At 55.5% G+C, this 16,713-nt stretch overlaps 2 protein-coding genes across 9 annotated transcripts in view; one reads left to right on the forward strand and one right to left on the reverse strand.

Annotated features, from left to right (window-relative positions):
* Positions 1-672: 672 nt before the first annotated feature.
* LOC101079630 (cytoskeleton-associated protein 5) lies at positions 673-14,174 on the forward strand. 8 transcript variants are annotated; one of them, XM_029832036.1, is made up of 45 exons: positions 673-804; positions 1,944-2,040; positions 2,438-2,631; positions 2,878-3,084; positions 3,326-3,497; positions 3,588-3,720; positions 3,796-3,896; positions 3,991-4,104; positions 4,184-4,288; positions 4,361-4,450; positions 4,532-4,696; positions 4,809-4,937; positions 5,003-5,164; positions 5,236-5,331; positions 5,427-5,537; positions 5,615-5,707; positions 6,081-6,266; positions 6,346-6,440; positions 6,514-6,697; positions 6,773-6,924; positions 7,013-7,187; positions 7,258-7,371; positions 7,444-7,572; positions 7,651-7,845; positions 7,930-8,056; positions 8,139-8,230; positions 8,381-8,491; positions 9,080-9,199; positions 9,296-9,445; positions 9,521-9,724; positions 9,795-9,930; positions 10,005-10,198; positions 10,267-10,439; positions 10,820-10,843; positions 11,017-11,190; positions 11,272-11,392; positions 11,464-11,643; positions 11,792-11,979; positions 12,054-12,129; positions 12,208-12,396; positions 12,537-12,674; positions 12,739-12,822; positions 12,899-13,058; positions 13,150-13,271; positions 13,347-14,174. In XM_029832036.1, exons 2-45 carry the CDS (start codon positions 1,984-1,986, stop codon positions 13,596-13,598), a joined length of 6,174 nt encoding a protein of 2,057 aa, XP_029687896.1. In that variant the 5' UTR covers positions 673-804; positions 1,944-1,983; the 3' UTR covers positions 13,599-14,174. The 8 variants fall into 8 exon arrangements, with proteins under 8 accessions (XP_029687896.1, XP_029687899.1, XP_029687898.1 ...); XM_029832039.1 differs by having other exon boundaries at positions 13,350-14,174; XM_029832038.1 differs by having other exon boundaries at positions 11,020-11,190.
* Positions 14,175-15,751: 1,577 nt separating this feature from the next.
* The window catches only part of LOC115248387 (homeobox protein DBX1-B-like), a 4,261-nt gene continuing 3,299 nt past the window's right edge, over positions 15,752-16,713 (reverse strand). Inside the window, exons 3-4 of the mRNA XM_029832116.1 lie at positions 16,143-16,345; positions 15,752-16,033 (exon numbers count right to left, since the gene is read on the reverse strand). Coding sequence (XP_029687976.1) covers positions 15,752-16,033; positions 16,143-16,345 — 485 coding nt within the window. The remainder of the gene's footprint in view (positions 16,034-16,142; positions 16,346-16,713) is intronic.

Consider the following 16,713-nt stretch of genomic DNA (forward strand, 5'->3'; position numbering starts at 1 on the left):
CTTTTATCCTTATCCTTTATTTTAGTCTCCCCCACATCCTTGGATCACTGCGTATGTTTGGATCTGCCATTGTCAAGGATTTTCGAATTAAAGAAGAGCCAATCACAATCCTCTCCTGAATGGGCGGGTCCACGCTGAGAACCAATCACAATCCTCCCATGAATGGGCGGGTCCACTCTAAGACCCAATCAATAAACCAATTTACTGGATGGGCGGGACCTATTCAAATGTAACCAATGGCTGTCTCGATCCCATAATTACAACGAGGACACGCATTTAGGTCTTTGTAATAGGTTGAAGGTTCGAATTCGCGGTTCGTGGGTTTCCGTGTTTTGTTTACTGTTTTTGCGAGCAGCCCCCAGCGACGAAGGCCCCGTTAATAAGGTCGGAGCGGTGACGCAGTTAGGGTGGTGCCCGGGGCCCCGCCCACCTCCGCTCCGCCGTTCCAACGTTTTCGAAAAGTCGCGCAAAGTTTGACATCAGCAACCGGAAATGCGAGCCCCGTTCCTTCGAAACAAAAGCACAACGTTTCACAAATACACCGCAAAAAATGCGCAGCAACTAACGAGAGAATGTGAAAATGTTCCTGTAGCGAATACGTTTACTGAACCACGCTACCATGGTCTGACCATAGACATAACATTAAATAAGGAATTTTAAATTGCCCATTATTTTTAGAGCCGGAAGTGGCTGTTGTCTGTGCAGTGTAACTTTATATAAAGCCTTCCCAGATTCCCGAAAGGCACCAGGGTCCGGTATCATCACCTATCCGTGCAGACAGCATCGTTTGTTTCATTCCGACAGGTAAGCTCGTCTATAATCGCCTCGCATCACCTCTGCTCGAGTTTGCGCCGACCCGTTCAGGCCAGTTTATCCGAGCGGAAGCGGAGAGCTGCGTTTTAAGGCCTGGCTGTGTTGGCGCGGTTGTGAAGTTAGCTGCTAGCCAAAGCGCTTGGTGACCGTCAACAAGCGCTAAACTCTCCCTTTGAATGGTTTCACTTGAGGTGATGTCCCAATAAATCACACCTTGAGTGACTGTTGACACCTCCGTTGGGGTGTTTTCTTCTTTTGTTGCCACTTTATGTAGAGTAATTGCATTGTGGTTGCTAACCCCAGTGTTGTTGCTAGGTTAATGTTGCTAGATTATCGCTAGCTGCACAGTGGCGCTCGTAGCTAGTTAACCCACTTTGGTTTAATTCGGTACTGTTGGGGACAACTAACCCTCCTGTTATGGCCTGTTCTGCTAAAGGATGGGGGGGGCATCATGGTTGGTGAGGCTCTGGTCTGAGACCAGATCTTCTGGGAACTGTCTGAAATGAGTGTGAGAAGGTCTCAAGCTGGTCTCAAGTGTGAAAACACGAGTGCAAAAACAACCTCGTGATGGTTGTTTGGAGCTGAAAAGTCCTGGAGAAGATCTGCTGAAATGGCCCCTGGTTAGCAGGTAAAGCGAGGGCAGTCCTGACCAGGTGTGACCTGATGTTTGGGTCCTGACCTTTAAGGTCACTGTTGTCACGTGACTAAGATGCACAGACCCAGAACCAGACAGTGTTTTTAGGAAAGTGTCATGTCTGTCCATTTTAATCAAAACCGTGTGAAAATTGACCTTTCGATAGGCGTGAACAGGACTGCTGGCTCCAGAACCGTGGCTCGGGTTCAGTGGACTGGGTCAGAACATACCGATCCTCAGAGCAGTAGAGGACTAGAGGGAGTTGGGATTGGATCAGCGGGGGCGGTCAGGGCTCGGCCCAGGTCATTAAAGTGGACCCGCTACTTTAGCCATGCGCTCACAGAACCTGAATCATTCAACTGTGTTACCCTGATATGTCTAATGAGCCCATTTAACCTCAGGTCAGCAGCATTTCTCCTGGTGTCCACTAGTTAACCCAGCAGTTAACCCACCAGTTAACCCACCAGTTAACCCACCCGTCTGCTCCTCTCTTCAGCAGAGAACCGTGAGGGAAGCCCACCCCCCGAGTGGCCATCATGGGGGACGACAGCGAATGGATGAAGCTTCCTGTTGACCAGAAATGTGAACATAAGGTGACAGCTCGTCTTTGTCTCCTTCCTCTTTTCTTTCGTTTCTGAAGCGACCCGGCTCCACCAGCCCGTGCTGCTGCACCCCTGCAGCAGGGAGGACTCTGGTCCAGTTGGCCTGTGGACTAAGATGGCTTTGACTGAATCTTTGTCCCCTGGGCATTAAATTTAATAGGCTCAGTGTGATATTACCAGATCGGGGTGTTAAATGGCGCCGCCTGCTGGTGATGAGAGACAATTCAGGAGCCGTCATGATCATTTAAGAGGTTTTAGCTTTTGTCACCCGCAAAGGCAAATTATTCCATTTTTATAAAATAGTCAACAAGTGAGAGTTGGCTATTCATTCTTCCACTGATGATCAGCCTGGAAGATCGTTAATGCTCCGTCTTCTGACTGGTTTTAGGTGTGGAAAGCCCGACTGAATGGCTACGAAGAAGCACTGAAGTTATTCCAGAGGATTGGAGATGAGAAGAGTCCAGAATGGGGGAAGTACTTGGGCCTGATAAAGAAGTTTGTCACAGACTCCAATGCGGTGGCGCAGCTCAAAGGCCTGGAGGCGGCGTTAGCCTTCGTTGAGAACGCTCACGTGGCTGGAAGGTAAGTAGCACTGGCTGAGCTAGCTCACACCAGCACTGGCTGAGCTAGCTCACACCACCACTGGCTGAGCTAGCTCACACCAGCACTGGCTGAGCTAGCTCACACCACCACTGGCTGAGCTAGCTCACACCAGCTGCTGACCTAAATAATAAAATATTGAGTTTAGGAAAGCAGCTTCAGAGACTCAGTTTAGCCGTAACAGTGATTGTAACATCAGACTGACGCCTCACATCATCGTTGGTGCAGGACCACAGGCGATGTGGTGTCAGGAGTGGTCACCAAGGTGTTCAACCAGCCCAAGGCACGAGCCAAGGAGCTGGGCATGGACATCTGCCTGATGTACATCGAGATCGAGAAGGCCGAGGTGGTCCAGGATGAGCTCCTCAAAGGTCTGGACAATAAGAACCCAAAGATCGTGGTGTCCTGCATCGAGACCATCAGGAAAGCGCTCGGGTCAGTGTTATGATGAAGCATTCACCACGGTTCTCACGTCTCGACCCTGTTTGGTTGATCCGGCACGTTTATTGGGGCGCTATTAAAGCGGCGCTGATGTGGACCAAACAAGCGAACTCTGGTCCGAAAGGGCCGTTTAATGCTGCTTCCTCTCCTGATGTATAATCTAAGATCAGAGTTTAGCCTCCTGTGGCGTGAAGAACCCGTTGATGCTAACTGTTGTTCACCCGTTGGTCTGCAGCGAATATGGATCAAAGATCGTGACCCTGAAGCCGGTGGTCAAGGTTCTGCCGAAGCAGTTTGAGTCCAGAGAGAAGGCTGTCAGAGATGAAGCCAAGCTTCTGGCTGTCGAGATCTACAGGTGGATCAGAGATGCTCTCAGACCTTCACTGCAGAACATCAACTCTGTTCAGGTAGCCGACGGTGGCGCGTGCCTTCACCCACCCACCTTCACCCTCACCCTCACCCCCACCCTCACCTCACGCTAAACCCTGATCTTGCAGCTTAAAGAGCTGGAGGAGGAGTGGGTCAAGCTGCCTCAGACCCCCCCCAAGCAGACCAGGTTCCTCCGCTCTCAGCAGGATCTGAAGGCCAAATTTGAACAGCAGCAAGCTCAAGGAGGAGACCAGTCCGACGGTAGCTTTAGTTGGATGCACAGATGCTGCCATGCGGGTGGAGCTGCTCATCGTCTCTCTTCTTTCTGTCTTAAAGGAGAAGACGAGATGGAAGCGGCAGCCGCCGTGGACCCTTATGAGCTGCTGGAAGCTGTGGAGATCCTTTCAAAGCTGCCCAAAGACTTCTATGAGAAAATAGTAAGAAGCTGCCGTGGCTCTGATGCACAGACGGATGCGTTCTCCCTCCTAGTGTGAGCTGGGCCACAAGATGTGAGCTGTGGTGTTTGTGCAGGAAGCTAAAAAGTGGCAGGAGAGGAAAGAAGCCCTGGAAGCTGTAGAAGCTCTGGCCAAGAACCCCAAACTGGAGGGGGGTGACTATGGAGACCTCGTGAGAGCTCTGAAAAAGGTGAAGTAGGGTCACTCAGGACCTCCATAGCAGAGCCCACACAGAGGCTCAGCAGGTGAATACGTGTCATGTTGGACAGGTGGTGGGGAAAGATGCCAACGTGATGCTGGTTACCGTGGCAGCCAAGTGCCTGGCTGGACTGGCCGCCGGACTCAGGAAGAAGTTTGGCACTTATGCAGGACAGGTGAGACAAAGAACCCACCCAGATATTCAGAACCCCTCTGCCCGTCTGAACTGGTAAATGTTGTGTCTGTAGGTGGTTCCCACCATCTTGGAGAAGTTCAAGGAGAAGAAACCTCAGGTGGTCCAGGCGCTCCAGGAAGCCATCGACGCCATCTTCCTGACGGTCCGTCTGCTCCCGGTCTGCTCGGGCATCTTGGACCTCTGCGGCGCCGGCTTTGAATGTTGTGCTCCTCTGTGATTGCAGACCACCCTCCAGAACCTGTCCGAGGACATCCTTGCTGTGATGGACAACAAGAACCCGTCCATCAAGCAGCAGGCCTCTCTGTTCCTGGCCCGTTCCTTCAGACACTGCACTCAGTCCTCGTTGCCAAAGGGCCTCCTCAAACCTCTCTGTGCTGCTCTGATCAAGGCAAGCGCGACACCGTGTTGGGTGTTTGAATCCCCATAGCTCTGTACGTTAGCTATCAGCCTCCCACAGCGTGGGACGCGCTCACACGTGCACTTTCCTTCTGACACATTAGCAAGTGAACGACTCGGCATCAGAGGTGCGCGATGCTGCTTTTGAGGCCTTGGGGACGGCCATGAAGGTGGTCGGAGAGAAAGCTGTGAATCCATTCCTTGCTGACCTGGATAAGCTCAAGCTGGACAAGGTACGGCTGGAGGTACGAACCGCTGTCGGGTTGCTTGTGATGACCTCCTGCTCTCTGTGGGACAGATTAAAGAGTGTGCAGAGAAGGTCGAGCTTCCTGGAGGGAAGAAGGCGGCCTCAGCTGGAGGAGGTGACAGGAAGATGGCCTCCAAAGCTCCTCCTCCGGCGGCTGAAGCTCCGCCCAAATCCTCTGTTCCATCCAAGAAGCCCCAGAGTGCTTCCAGCAAGGTGAGCTGCTGGGAGACTTTGGATCCTCACAACTGAACGCAGCGATTTTAAAGTGCAGCGTGTTTGTGCAGCCGTCAGCAGGTCCGGCGAAGAAGAGCAAGGCGGCGTCGGCGTCGGCCGGGAAACCCAAGAAAGGCTCTGACAGTAAAGAGGAGACGGAGTTGGCGGTAAGTGTCTCGCTCCGTGTTGGAGCAGCTCGGTGGTGCCGTCGCCACTGCTGCTGGACTATTGTTTAACCAACCCTCTGTCGCCCCCCCACCAGCCGGAGGTGTGTGAAGAGCTGGCTGCTGCCGTTCTTCCAGCTTCCTGTCTGCAGCAGCTGGACTCTGCTAACTGGAAGGAGAGACTGGCCAGTATGGAGGAGTTTCAGAAGGTGAGAGGAGGCCAAAGACGAGGTGTTGTTCACCGCTGGCGTCAGTCTGAGGCAGCCGTGTCCGTGTGTCCCTGCAGGCGGTGGAGACCATGGACGCCGGCGCCATGCCCTGCCAGGCTCTGGTCAAGATGCTGGCCAAGAAACCAGGCTGGAAGGAGACCAATTTCCAGGTTACCTGTCATACATTGGTCTGAAGAGTTGTGCTCAAAGTTTCTGTTCCTGCTCAGCAAGTGGAGCCAGCACACCTGGAGCTGTGGGGCCCCGCCTGAATCAGCCTGTCAGGCCTTTGCTGTGGACCCTTTTCTGTTATTTAGAGGATGGAAATGGTGAAACCAAAGAGGGATAAAACTATAACTATCATCTGTAACGGAGGTCTTTTCCTCTTCCATCTGCTGAACACGGCGTGCTATCAACCAAACGCTAATCTGGGTCCAACATTTGATGCCTCGTTTGTTTCACGAGCTCTGCTGTGTTTGGAGGCCAAAGCGAAGTCGGGTTCTCCACGAGCTCGACTGACGCAGCACCTTCCCTCTGGTCCTTCAGGTGATGCAGTTGAAGCTGCGCGTGGTGGCCCTGGTCGCACAGAGGGGACAGTTCAGCAAGACCTCGGCGTCCTTGGTCCTGGAAGGGTTGGTGGATAAAGTCGGAGACGTCAAATGTGGAGGAAATGCCAAAGAGGGTCTGACTGCTATCGGGGAGGCCTGCTCGCTGCCCTGGACCGCCGAACAGGTCAGTGGGCCGCATGTCTGCACAGAGGAGGACGGTGATGATGGCGATGATGCTGGATCCGTGTCCCGTGTCTCGCCAGGTGGTGTCTCTGGCGTTTGCACAGAAGAACCCCAAGAACCAGGCGGAGACGCTGACCTGGCTGGCCAACGCCATGAAGGAGTTCGGCTTTGCTGGGTAATTAAAACGGCCTCTCGCCTGGTGTTGATGGTTGCTCCACACGTGCTCACGCCTGCTCTGGTGTGTTCAGCATCAACATGAAGCCTTTCCTCAACAACGTGAAGACGGCGCTGGGCGCCACCAACCCTGCCGTCCGCACGGCGGCCATCAGCCTGCTGGGAGTCATGTACCTCTACATGGGCGCTCCTCTACGCGTGTTCTTTGAAGACGAGAAATCCGCTCTTCTCTCTCAGATCGATGCAGAGTTTGAGAAGGTAGGGCAGATGTTCAGCAGACTGTCTGCGCATCCTCGGACCAGTCCTGACGTGGTTGTGAACGTGTCTGCACAGATCCAGGGGCAGGCTCCACCGGCTCCGGTCCGGTTCACCAGGAAAGCCGTGAGTGAGGAGGAGGCTGGCGAAGTGGAGGAGCAGGAAGAGGGAGGAGGAGGAGGAGGAGGAGGACAGGACATCATGGACATGCTGCCCAGGACAGACGTCGGGTACACAAAGCTGTTTGAGCACAGACGGGAATAACGTGTCCGTTCATCCCACCTTAAATGTCTCAGACTTCTCCTCTTCCTTCTCAAGTGAAAAGATCACGTCTGAGCTGGTGTCTAAAATTGAGGACAAGAACTGGAAGATAAGGAAGGAGGGCCTAGATGAGGTCGTGGCCATCATCTCGGAGGCCAAGTTCATCACGGCCAACATTGGAGAGCTTCCTATGGCCCTGAAGGGACGCCTGGGCGACTCGAACAAGATCCTGGTCAGTTGCTTTATCCTCAGCTTTGCTGCTGTTTCATTGTGGGCTTATTAAGACGCCGTCTGGTGTCCAGGTCCAGCAGACCCTGACCATCCTGCAGCAGCTGGCTGCAGCCATGGGACCTGGACTGAAGCAGCATGTGAAAGCTCTTGGAATTCCTGTCATCACTGTACTGGGAGACAGTAAGGTACTGGTTCCTCTCAGGGCCAGGAAGAGTTGGCAGCCGATCAGACGGTGATTTGTTCTTGGTCCTCCTCAGGCCAACGTCAGGGCGGCTGCCATGGCAACCCTGCAGGTTTGGGTGCAGCACACCGGTATGAAGGATTGGCTGGAAGGAGAAGACCTTTCGGAGGAGCTGAAAAGGGAGAATCCCTTCCTACGACAGGAGGTAAACGTGGAGGTTCCTGTGGAGGAGACCTTCTGTTTCAGGAGATAAACAGTCTGAGTTTTCACTGTCGACCTCCAGGTTCTGGGCTGGTTAGCGGAGAAGCTGCCCACTCTGAGGGCAGCACCAGGGGACCTGATGCTGTGTGTTCCTCAGCTGTACGCCTGCCTGGAGGACAGAAACGGAGACGTGAGGAAGAAGGCTCAGGATGCTCTGCCAACCTTCATGATGCACCTGGGTTACGACAAGATGGCCAAGGCCACTGGGAAGCTCAAAGTACTGAGGGGCTCGGTGAATGTTGGGTTTCCCGGCTGCAGGAAGTGGCGCTGACTGTTGTTTCCCCTTCCTGTCGCCCTGCAGACTGCCTCCAAGGATCAGGTGGTAGCCATGTTGGAGAAGGCCAGAGCAGTGATGCCAGCAAAGCCTGCTGCTCCTGCTAAAGCTGGAGGGGCCAAAGGTCCGGCGGAGCCCAGCAGGGCTGCTTCAGGTCTGAGACGCGCTGAGACGGTGGACCTTGGTTGAGTTCCTCATCTTTACCGTGTGTGTGTGTGTGTGTGTGTGCTGCTCAGCCTCCAGGTCTCAGGCAGCGGCTGAGGACACGGACAGTAAGCCTGACGTGAAGAAGGTGCGAGGAGGAGGAGGAGGACCGGCAGCCAGGAAGGTGACTACCCTCGTCTCTGATCGACAGCTCGTTCACGCATCCACCTGTGTCGTTATTCACCTGTTCCACACCGTCGGTGCACAAACTGCCATTTTGATGCTCATTTCATCCGTCAAGTGTAAACATGATGTGGTTTTTCTGCTCACCCAGCCTCCCTCCCCTCCCGAGGAACCTGCCCCTCCCTCCCCCTCCAAGGATAAGGACAGTAGTGCTATTAAAAAAAAAACCAGCAAAGGGAAGGCTGCCGCTGGCGGCCCACAGGTAGACTGCAAGCCGCCGTCCTTGTGTGCCTCACGCCGCCCTGCTGCCAGCTCGCCGCTGCTGCAGGGGCGGGCCGGGCTTCTCCGAGGACCGTGTTGGTGGGACAGACATCGCTCTGCTCACACTAATCCTGCCTATAATCACTAACACCACCACTTGATCTGCACCTCATAGCCGTAAAACTGGTGACTTCCGCTTCCGCTGCTGGTTGTAGCCCCACAGGTTCTGTTAGCTTCCTCTCTGGGTCCTCGTGCACCTTCAAACAATATCAGCTGATGAGCTTCTCACAGTTTAGCACAAGTAGAACACGAGTAAGCGGCTGCGTACGAGGACGAGGAAACCTCCTCGAGTCTGCAGCGCTGCATGCTCACAGAGGGTCAAGGGTCACTGGAGTTCTCGTTCTGTCCACTGCATGAATGTGGTTGGTTGCTGCTCCGTGTTGATGTGTTAACCTGCGTCCACACCTGTCGAGTGTATCACCTGTCCCCTTTGACCGGCGTCCAAGCACCACTGGCTGTCACCAGGTGTTCCTGGCACAGAGCTCATCCTTGGACTTGATCTAAGGACGTTCGTTTCCTCCTCCGTCAGGGCACCGCTGGGAAGAAGCCCGCAGCCAAAAACCTGAACGAGGAGGACCGGTCCGGACCCATCTTCACCCTCATCCCTAATGCCAAGGAACAGAGGATCAAAGAGGAGAAGCAACTCAAGGTATCCCTCTCAGGCTGGGGCCTCCTCACTTTGCCAGAGGTTTGGTGTGGGCGGGGCTCATTGTCAGGTCACATGACTCTCCCGATTAACCCGTAGATTTTGAAGTGGAACTTCATGACTCCTCGAGACGAGTACGTGGAGCAGCTGAAGGCCCAGATGTCCACCTGCTTTGCAAAGTGGCTGCAGGATGAACTCTTCCACCTTGACTTCCAGAGACACGTCAAGGCCATCGGCCTGATGATTGAGGTACGTTTGGCCTTCGTGGTGGGGGGGGGGACGTGAAGGTGTTGGCGAGAGCTTTGAAATGTTTGTCTGATCCAGCGCTTGGAGAGCGAGAGCGAAGCCACCATCAGCTGTCTGGACCTGATCCTGAAGTGGTTCACCCTGCGCTTCTTTGACACCAACACCACGGTCCTGATGAAGGTGCTGGAGTACCTGAAGCTGCTGTTTGCCATGTTGACCCGAGAGAATTATCACCTGACTGAGTACGAGGCCAACTCCTTCCTCCCCTACCTCCTCCTGAAGGTGAGCGGCCCGCCTCCTCTCCAGGGTTCACGGACCTTTGGTTTGTTTCTGAGAGTCTTCTGCTCCTCAGGTGGGAGAGTCCAAGGATGTGGTTCGTAAAGATGTCCGGGCCATACTGACGATGTTGTGCAAAGTTTACCCCGCGTCCAAGGTCTTCCCTTTCCTCATGGACGGAACCAAGTCCAAGAATTCCAAACAGAGAGCAGGTGGGTTCCTGCCGAGCCCCGGGTCCTTCCCTCCCAGCGCCTGCTGTCGTTGATGTTCCTCCGTCTGTCCTCAGAGTGTCTGGAGGAGTTGGGCTGTCTGATCGAAGGTTATGGGATGAACGTTTGTCAGCCCACACCTGCCAAGTGTCTGAAGGAGATCGCGGTGCACATCGGGGACAGGGACACGTCTGTCCGGAACGCTGCCCTGAACACCGTGGTGGCCGTGTACAACGTGTGCGGAGATCAAGTCTACAAACTCATCGGAAACGTAAGATCGGTTCCGCGGCTTCGTCCCGTGCGCTTCCAACGCTTGACGTCAGCTCTTGAATCCTTCAGCTGTCGGAGAAGGACATGAGCATGCTGGAGGAGCGGATCAAGCGTTCGGCCAAGAAGACGCCCGCAGCTCCAGCCAAGCAGAGCGCCACCGAGAGGCCTCAGAGGGAACACCCAGCAAACCCCAACGCCACCTTCCTCCGCAAGCCTCAGCAAGAGGAGCCCAACAAGCTCAAGTACGTGTGTTCACCATCTCGCCACTTCATCTCTGGGGCGGGTCACCTGTCGGGCTGAGCTGGTGTGTGACAGAACCTGGGGAACGTCCATGAACCAGCCCTGAGCTGCTGGACCAGCTGAGGTTCTCCTGCTCCTCTTGTTTCCTCTGGAAATCATTGAAAGCCTCAGTAGATACTGGTGTGTGTGTGTGTGTGTGTGTGTGTGATCTCTGAGCTTCACCTGCATGCTGCTGTGGGACACCACCTATGACCTGAGGGTCCTCACAGATGCTGCTGGGGCGTCTCTGAAGCCGCCCAACTGCTTCCTGCCTGTTTCTTAACCCTTCCTCTTACTTCCTGTGTGATTTCCTTTCTCTGCTTTCTGCCTTCTTCTGGAGCAGGATCATGTATCGCACGTATAGAATGTGAGTATCTCCTCTGTCAAACCTCCACACGCGTCGTCATGGTGACGGCATCTCTCACTTCATGTTGGTCCTTAACCTTCTCAAGCATGACCGTGATCCTTGTACTAGATGACTGTGCTGGTGGATCACTTCTGTGGTCCAGCATGGGGTTGAGCATGTCCCTTGTTCTCCAGCAGCCAGGCCCGGCAGAACGCCGAACGCGAGTCCTCCCACCCGTCCATCCCCAAAGAGTTCCAGTTGGACCTGGACATGATTGAGATGGACCAGAGTCGAGTGTGCGAGCTGCCAGATCTGGTGCAGCACAAGCTGGACGAGCTGCTGGAGCCCATCATGATCCCAGAACCCAAGTAAGCTCCCTCCTGTCTGGTCCTGGTGCTGGTCCTGGACCTGGAGCAGAACCTCCTGACAGCGCCGTTCTGTGATTCCAGGATGCGCTCCGTCTCGCCACACTTTGACGAGCTGCACAACAGCACGGCCTCCACCATCAACTTTGTCATCTCCCAGGTGGCGAGTGGTGACATCAACACCAGCATCCAGGCGCTGGCACAGGTACGTGCACGCACACACGTGCACGCACACACACACACAGCTAACCCTAACCTGCTCCGGGGTCCCTGCAGATCGACGAGGTGCTGCGGCAGGAGGACAAAGCGGAGGTGATGTCGGGACACATCGACCAGTTCCTCATCGCCACCTTCATGCAGCTGCGGCTCATCTACAGCACCCACATGGCCGACGAGCGCCTGGACAAGAGCGACATCATCAAACTGTACAGCTGCATCATCGGGAACATGCTGTCGGTGAGTGGCCGCCGCTCCCCCAGCAGCAGGCTGTGGCCGGGCCTGACCCTGGCCCTGACCCTGACCCTGGCCCTGACCCTGACCCTGGCCCTGACCCTGACCCTGACCCTGGCCCTGACCCTGACCCTGACCCGTGTGCTTGTCTCAGCTCTTCTCCATGGAGGCCCTGGCCAGGGAGGCGTCCATGGGCGTGTTGAAGGACCTGATGCACGGCCTGATCACGCTGATGCTGGACGGCCGGGTGGAGGACATCAAGGACGGCCAGCAGGTCATCCGATCAGTCAACCTGCTGGTGATCAGAGTCCTGGAGAAGTCCGACCAGACCAACATGATGAGGTTGGGGTCCACCTGAGGGAGTGGGGGGGGGGTGGCGGGAGTCTGTCAGCTGACCTCTCACTTCCTGTCTGCAGCGCTCTGCTGATTCTACTTCAGGACAGTTTAATCACCACAGCTGGATCTCCCATGTTCTCTGAGCTGGTCATGAAGGTAAGCAGAGTGGTGGAGAGGGTGAGGGAGCGCGTGGTGAGATGCTGACCCCCCCCCCCCCCCCCCCCTCGTCTCCAGTGTCTGTGGAGGATGATCCGCTTCCTGCCCACCACCATCGACAGCATCAACCTGGACCGGATCCTGCTGGACGTCCACAACTTCATGAAGGTGTTCCCCAAGGAGAAGCTGAAGCAGCTGAAGAGCGACGTTCCTCACAGAACCCTCAAGACTCTGTTGCACACTCTGTGCAAGCTGACAGGGGCCAAGGTCTCCCCCCCCCCCCACACACACACTCACACACTCACACACACACCCACACACACACACCCACACACACTCACACACACTCACACACACACCCTCGTCTGGCTGGATCCCTCATTAAACCTGCTGTGGCCTCTTCTCAGATCCTCGACCACCTGTCCATGATCGAGAACCGTAACGAGTCGGAGCTGGAGGCGCACCTGAGGCGGGTCGTCAAACATTCCGGAAACCTGTCGGGACAGAAGAGCGACCAGGGCAGCGAGAAGTGCGGCGTGCGCGGGGTGAGTCGGGAACGTCCCCGGGGGAAGTTTAGCGGAGCAACGTTTAACTCGCCGTTTGTTCCAGGACGATCGCATGTCCAAGGCCAAGGTCAGCGACATCCTGTCGGAGATCTTTAAGAAGATCGGTTCCAAGGAGAACACCAAAGAGGTGGGCGCCGCCCGACGCCGCCGCGCCGCTGTGCTCCACGCCTGACTGTTGACCTTGAGCCTCCTCCTGTCCTCAGGGCCTGACGGAGCTGTACGAGTACAAGCTGAAGTACTCGGACGCAGATCTGGAGCCCTTCCTCAAAAACACCTCGCAGTTCTTCCAGAGCTACGTGGAACGAGGACTGAGGGTCATCGAGTCGGAGAGAGAGGGCAAGACCCGGATCCAGGGCCCCACAGGTAGGTCCAGAATCCCGGAGAACTGCTGCTGCTGTGGGCCCGTGTCCTGAACGGTGTGTGCGTGTGTGTGTGTGTGTGTGTGCGTGCGCAGTGATCCCTCAGCATGGCGTGGACTCCAGCCTGAGCAGCAACGCTGAGGAGGTGAAACCAGCCGTTTACTACGAGAGGCTGAAGATCCTGCGGCAGCGACAGGGCCTGGAGAACACGTCCAGGGTGGGTAAACGCGTCCTTCCTCTCCATCCCATCACCTCCGGGGCCACGCCCAACGCTTCCCTCCTCTCTCCTCAGCAGGGGGTCGGGAGCACGGAGGAGGAGCCTCAGCAGAGAGCTCCCATTTCCTCCCTGCTGTCGTCCAAGCCGGCGGTGGCGTCCTCCACCGACATGCTGCACAGCAAACTGTCTCAGCTGAAGGAGTCCCGAGAGCTTTACCAGCAGGAGCACAACCCCGCAGGCCACGCCCACCCCCGCTCCAGCTCACCTGCCACCAACCTGGACGACCTGAAGAAACGTCTGGAGAGAATAAAGAGCAACCGGCAGTGAGGAGGAGGAGGCACCGAAGGTCCCTTTGTGCTCTGCTAGATAGGAAGCACTTTGGCTCCACCCACTTTACATCAACCAGACAGGTAGTGACACACCCCGAGACTGAGCGTGACTCCACCCTCGGTGGATGCAACTAGCAGGAAGTGGAACGTCCCCCATCAGGCTTCAGCTGCTTAGGCAACGTGTCGGACTCCATTAGCCCCGCCCCTTTGTACAATAACATAACCTGTCTGTTTTGGTACTTCGACACACTTGTACATATTTAAACGTTGTGCACACGTCACTGTGACTGCCCCCTGGTGGCCGCGTTTGGGACTGACTGAAATGAACAGGGCGGGCGCTCCCAGCGGCGTTGCCCCGGTAACCACCACAGCTCTAGGCTTAAAACCGCTGCATGCTGAGAGACGGATTTTAGTTTTTAAGCAGGAAGTGTGTGTTTCTTTGTGTGTTTCATGGCCTTCAGTAGGTTCCCGGCGTTTCCTCCTGCCGCCCGAGCTGCTGCGGCGAGGACGGCGTTTTGTGACGGTTTTTATTTTCCTTCTGTCATTTCAATGAATAAAGCACTCTTGAGTTCATCTGTCTGGAGGTGCTGATGATTCTGAATCACCGGGAGCTCCGGGGGGGTCGTGAGGCGACGCCATGGCGCCCGAGGTGGGACGCCGCGAATCTTTGGGACGATGGAAACGAGGACAGAGACGTGAGACCCGACAGGACGGCGAGCTGCTGCTCCCAGAACAGACTGGACACGTCCAGGTCTGGACAGACGCTGCCTGTTGGGTCTCTCCATCCCAGATGTCTCTTGCTTTGATGGGAGCTTTGATGTTGCCTTCTCCTCACTCACGTCCCTTCATCTCAGCGACTGACCTCCAGCAGCTCCGAGCATTTCTCATCCCGTCTGTCGCCGTGGCGACGACACTTTCCTCGCTTTGCTTTCTTCATCTTTGCTGATTGTCCACAGTTGTCTTCAAAAACTCAGTAAAAAGCCGGGAGACCAGCCTGCATCTACGGAGGGATCAGTTATAAATGTGGAGGTTCTGAAGGGAGAGAGCGCCCCCTGCTGGGCCACTCGGCTCGTGTTCGAGGAGGTGATGCACCTTCACACGGGTCCACGGTCACGAGAGTTCTGCGAGCGTGCCAGGCCAGTAGGTGGCGCTGTTCCGGAGAAATGCTCTGCTCAGGGTGGACACAGGTGATCCACATTGTGTTGGAGGAGCGATGAACGTAGCACAGTTAGCGACTATATGGTCCAGTCTCCTGGGGGACACCGTCCACAGCCCCCTGACGTGGAGACAGTTCAGCAATCAGACGTGCAGGGACACAAACACACGACCCTCCGTCATGAGCATGAATACAGGTGTTTCACATCTGGGACGCAGTCACATTTATTAGTGGGAAAACCCCAGAAACAGAGCAGCTGTGCAGCCTCAAAACACCACTCGGGGGCACAAACCCCCCCTTGGTGCAGCTGTGTCGAGGGTGCCTGCCAGAAAGCACCGGCTGTCTGTACCCGTCTGCACCCGTCTGTACCCGTCTGTACCTGTCTGTACCCGTCTGTACCCGTCTGTACCCGTCTGTCGTCGCCCCCTCTCCTGATGTGGAGCCGTGTGGGGGGAACAAGGATTTGCTTCTTGCAAAATGGAACTTTAAACTTTTGAGGCTTCATAGTAGCGACACCTGGTGGTAAGAATTCACACACGTCTTAGAATTTATTTAGAAAAGACCGAAATACAACAAAGTTGGATGTTCCTGAACTTTTAGAACATCAGCTCCACCTGAGGAGGCAGGTGTTGCCCCCAGAGGTGGACCGCTGGGGTCTCCAACCTCTGGAGTGTGTTGAGTTCCAAGTTCAGCTTTTCAGGATCGACTCTGAGCTGAAGATCAGGGGCAGAAGAACGGATCACGAAGAACCTTTAACAGTCGCGCGCTCACTATGAAATCGAGTCTATTCACAAAACTGGCGACTCCACCAGTAGCACCTTCCATACCTACATAACCAGGGGTCTGGTGGAGCTCCAGACTCTCGAGGGTCCGGTGGAGATTCAGACACCAGAAAGACAGAAGGTCTCTCAGACCCTGGTGGGTCTGGTGTCATTTCATTGTTGCTTCCTTCACAAAAGTCACTTCACCGTCTTGAACGTGTGGGAGAGCCGGTTTTACGAAACGGTGATCTCTTCCCGGTCTGACGGTCTGTCGCCCCCTGGTGGCGGTGAAGGACTCTGGCGGACCTGATGCACGTGTGGGTGGAGATGTGACCTCTGGCTGCTCACAGAAGTCCTGTTTGGCCTTGACTGCAGGGTGCTGCCGACATCTGTCAGGTCTGGGTGTGGGTTGGTCTTGGTGGGCAGGGTCTGCTGGCGGCAGCCCCCCGTTGACAGCAGCTCCCGCTCCTTAGAGTTCCTCCACTTCATCCTGCGGTTTTGAAACCAGATCTTCACCTTAACAGGACAGGGACACGTCACCAGTGAGCTCGTACAGACACCAACACGTTGGCACAAACGTGCTCAGACTAAACTGGATTAGTCAACAGGGTTTTGGACCCAGTACCTGCGAGTCCTTCAGTCCCAGTTTACTGGCCAGTTTCTTCCTGTCTGGTTTGCTGATATATTTCTGCTTCTGAAAGGTTCTCTCCAGGGCCTTCCTCTGTAGGTCTGAGAACACAGCCCTGCGCAACATGCCCCTCCTGGGCTTCCCTCTGGGAACCAGGGGCCAGGAAAAGGTTCCTGGGACAGGGACCACGGAGGACGAAGCTGGAGAGAGAAACACACAAACGGGCGGTTGGGGTTAGGGTTGAGGGTTGGGGGTTAGGATTAGGGTTCAGGGTTTGGGATAAAACTTTTTTTGCACTGGCCTACTGATAGCAGGGGGAGTGCGGAGGGTGAGGGCCCCCCGGGGGGAGGGCAACGGCTGTTGGCCAGGGCTTGAGACCAGCCCCGGAAAAAATAGGGGAGGGGGCAGAATCACCCAGGGTTAGGGTTTGAGGAAGCCGTAGATTAAGGGTTAGGAGTGGAGTTAGTAGGGGGTAGGGAGAGGGTTAGGGGTAGGGAAGGGGGTTAGGGTAGGGGAGAAGGTTAGGGGTAGGGGTAGGGGTAGGGAAGGGGGTTAGGGTAGGGGAGAG

Source organism: Takifugu rubripes, unplaced genomic scaffold, assembly GCF_901000725.2.
Source record: "Takifugu rubripes unplaced genomic scaffold, fTakRub1.2, whole genome shotgun sequence".
NCBI classification, from domain to species: domain Eukaryota; kingdom Metazoa; phylum Chordata; class Actinopteri; order Tetraodontiformes; family Tetraodontidae; genus Takifugu; species Takifugu rubripes.

Coding starts and splice junctions, on each gene's coding strand:
- LOC101079630 (XM_029832036.1), top strand. CDS start 1,984: ATGGGGGACGACAGCGAATGGATGAAGCTTCCTGTTGACCAGAAATGT. Junction 3,897..3,990: donor AAGACTTCTATGAGAAAATA/GTAAGAAGCTGC, acceptor GTGTTTGTGCAG/GAAGCTAAAAAGTGGCAGGA. Junction 8,231..8,380: donor GAGGACCGGCAGCCAGGAAG/GTGACTACCCTC, acceptor CTGCTCACCCAG/CCTCCCTCCCCTCCCGAGGA.